At 42.8% G+C, this 1,653-nt stretch overlaps 1 protein-coding gene across 1 annotated transcript in view; it reads left to right on the top strand.

Annotated features, from left to right (window-relative positions):
- The first annotated feature begins 1,370 nt into the window (after positions 1–1,370).
- Positions 1,371–1,653, top strand: part of LOC118331263 (single-minded homolog 2-like) — a 15,428-nt gene continuing 15,145 nt past the window's right edge. The window contains exon 1 of the mRNA XM_035666066.1: positions 1,371–1,545. Coding sequence (XP_035521959.1) covers positions 1,371–1,545 — 175 coding nt within the window. The remainder of the gene's footprint in view (positions 1,546–1,653) is intronic.

Raw genomic sequence — 1,653 nt, 5'->3', positions numbered from 1 at the left:
TGCCCCCCAACTTCTGTTATTACTTTATAAAAGTATAGTCCAACCTGTCATCCTCTACTGTGGCATTATTCTTGTTGTTATGTCGTGGTGTCCCTATGTATCTTGTATCTATGTATGTATGTCTGAAAGCTATGTACAGACTGTGATTTCCTGTGAAGGACAATAAAGTATCTTTCTATCTATGTGGGTATTATATGGGCTTAAAAATGGGCCCCATATGGACAGATAAGATGCCCATTTTGGGCCCATACCCACTTGGTACCCATGTAGCCTGAGCATAACCCATGTGGGGCCCACAAATACAAATTGGCAAAAAACAAAACACTGGCTCTAGATTGGTCCTTATGGGTTTTGGGACCATTGTTTCTTTTACATGAAAGAAAGGTGCTATAGTAAACAAGTACAGGTCCATTTACCATTTACCATTTACCATTTACTATGTAATCACAACATTCCTAATTCTTGCATGCCATCCCCTATCTCTCTCCTCATTTGCTATGGGCTTTCTACTGTCACTGTATAATAAGGCAAAAATACTCTCCAAGTACTTTTAAAATGGTTATTGCTGCAATAAAGAAATTAAATGTAATCAATAAAAGGATACTGTGATTTTTTTGGCTTTCTTTTGCCATACAGCTGAGAGCAAGTTCAAAGTATACAGTTTATTCAAACAAAAAACCTTTGATGTTGAATTTATTTTTTGAATATAGCAGTAAAAAATGTATACAGTGTATTTAGATGAGCAGTCGGTGGAAACACTCAACACACACACAAAGAAAGAGTGAGAGGGAGAGAGAGAGAGAGGGCGAGGGAGAGGGAGAGGGAGATAGAGAGAGAGATCTGGTCTGAGAGGTTTTCAGACGAGTTCAGTTCCTGTGCTGCCCTGTTCTCTACATTTGGTTATTAGTGTTCTGTTTGTTTTAAGTTTGTGTACGCGAGACCATCGATGTTCAGAGAGCTCAACATCTGGATGCGTTGATGTCTGGATGGAAGGACAACCAACAGCACCGTGAACACGCCGTGGAGAGGACGTTGCGTTACGCGCCAGGGTTTCTGTAACTTATTCTAACAGGTGAAGCTGGAGAGTTGAACAAAGATCAGTAAGGATGGTTCGGACATGTGTGTTCTCTGGTTCTCGGAGTGCGTGGGGTGGGTGATGGAATAAACCAAACACATTTGGTCTGTTCTCTGGATCAGCATAACACAGTCCTGCTGCTCATTTATTTTATTGCTGGAATCTGGACTGCGGGGATGCTAGGGGGGCGATTTCATCTCTCAGTAACATAACTGCATTTGTTCCATGAGTCTATGGGTAGAAGATCAGCGGAGACTTACCTTTATGCAAGAATAATTTATCAGAACTTCAAGAGATGAAGGAAAAATGCAAGAACGCGGCGAAGACACGAAGAGAGAAGGAGAACGGAGAGTTTTATGAGCTGGCCAAGCTACTGCCTCTGCCGGCGGCCATCACCTCCCAGCTGGACAAGGCCTCCATCATCCGGCTGACCAGCAGCTACCTCAAGATGAGGGCGGTCTTCCCCGACGGTAGGCACCAGGGAACAGCCAGAGAGCGGCACACATTCTGAAGACAGTGAATATCAAATACTCAAAAAAACCCAAAAAAACAAACAAACCACAAACTCCGCATGTTTA

This window comes from Morone saxatilis, unplaced genomic scaffold (assembly GCF_004916995.1).
Source record: "Morone saxatilis isolate NCDOM2014 unplaced genomic scaffold, NCSU_SB_2.0 Contig20, whole genome shotgun sequence".
Lineage (NCBI taxonomy): Eukaryota > Metazoa > Chordata > Actinopteri > Moronidae > Morone > Morone saxatilis.
This window is presented reverse-complemented; position numbering and strand designations above follow the sequence as displayed.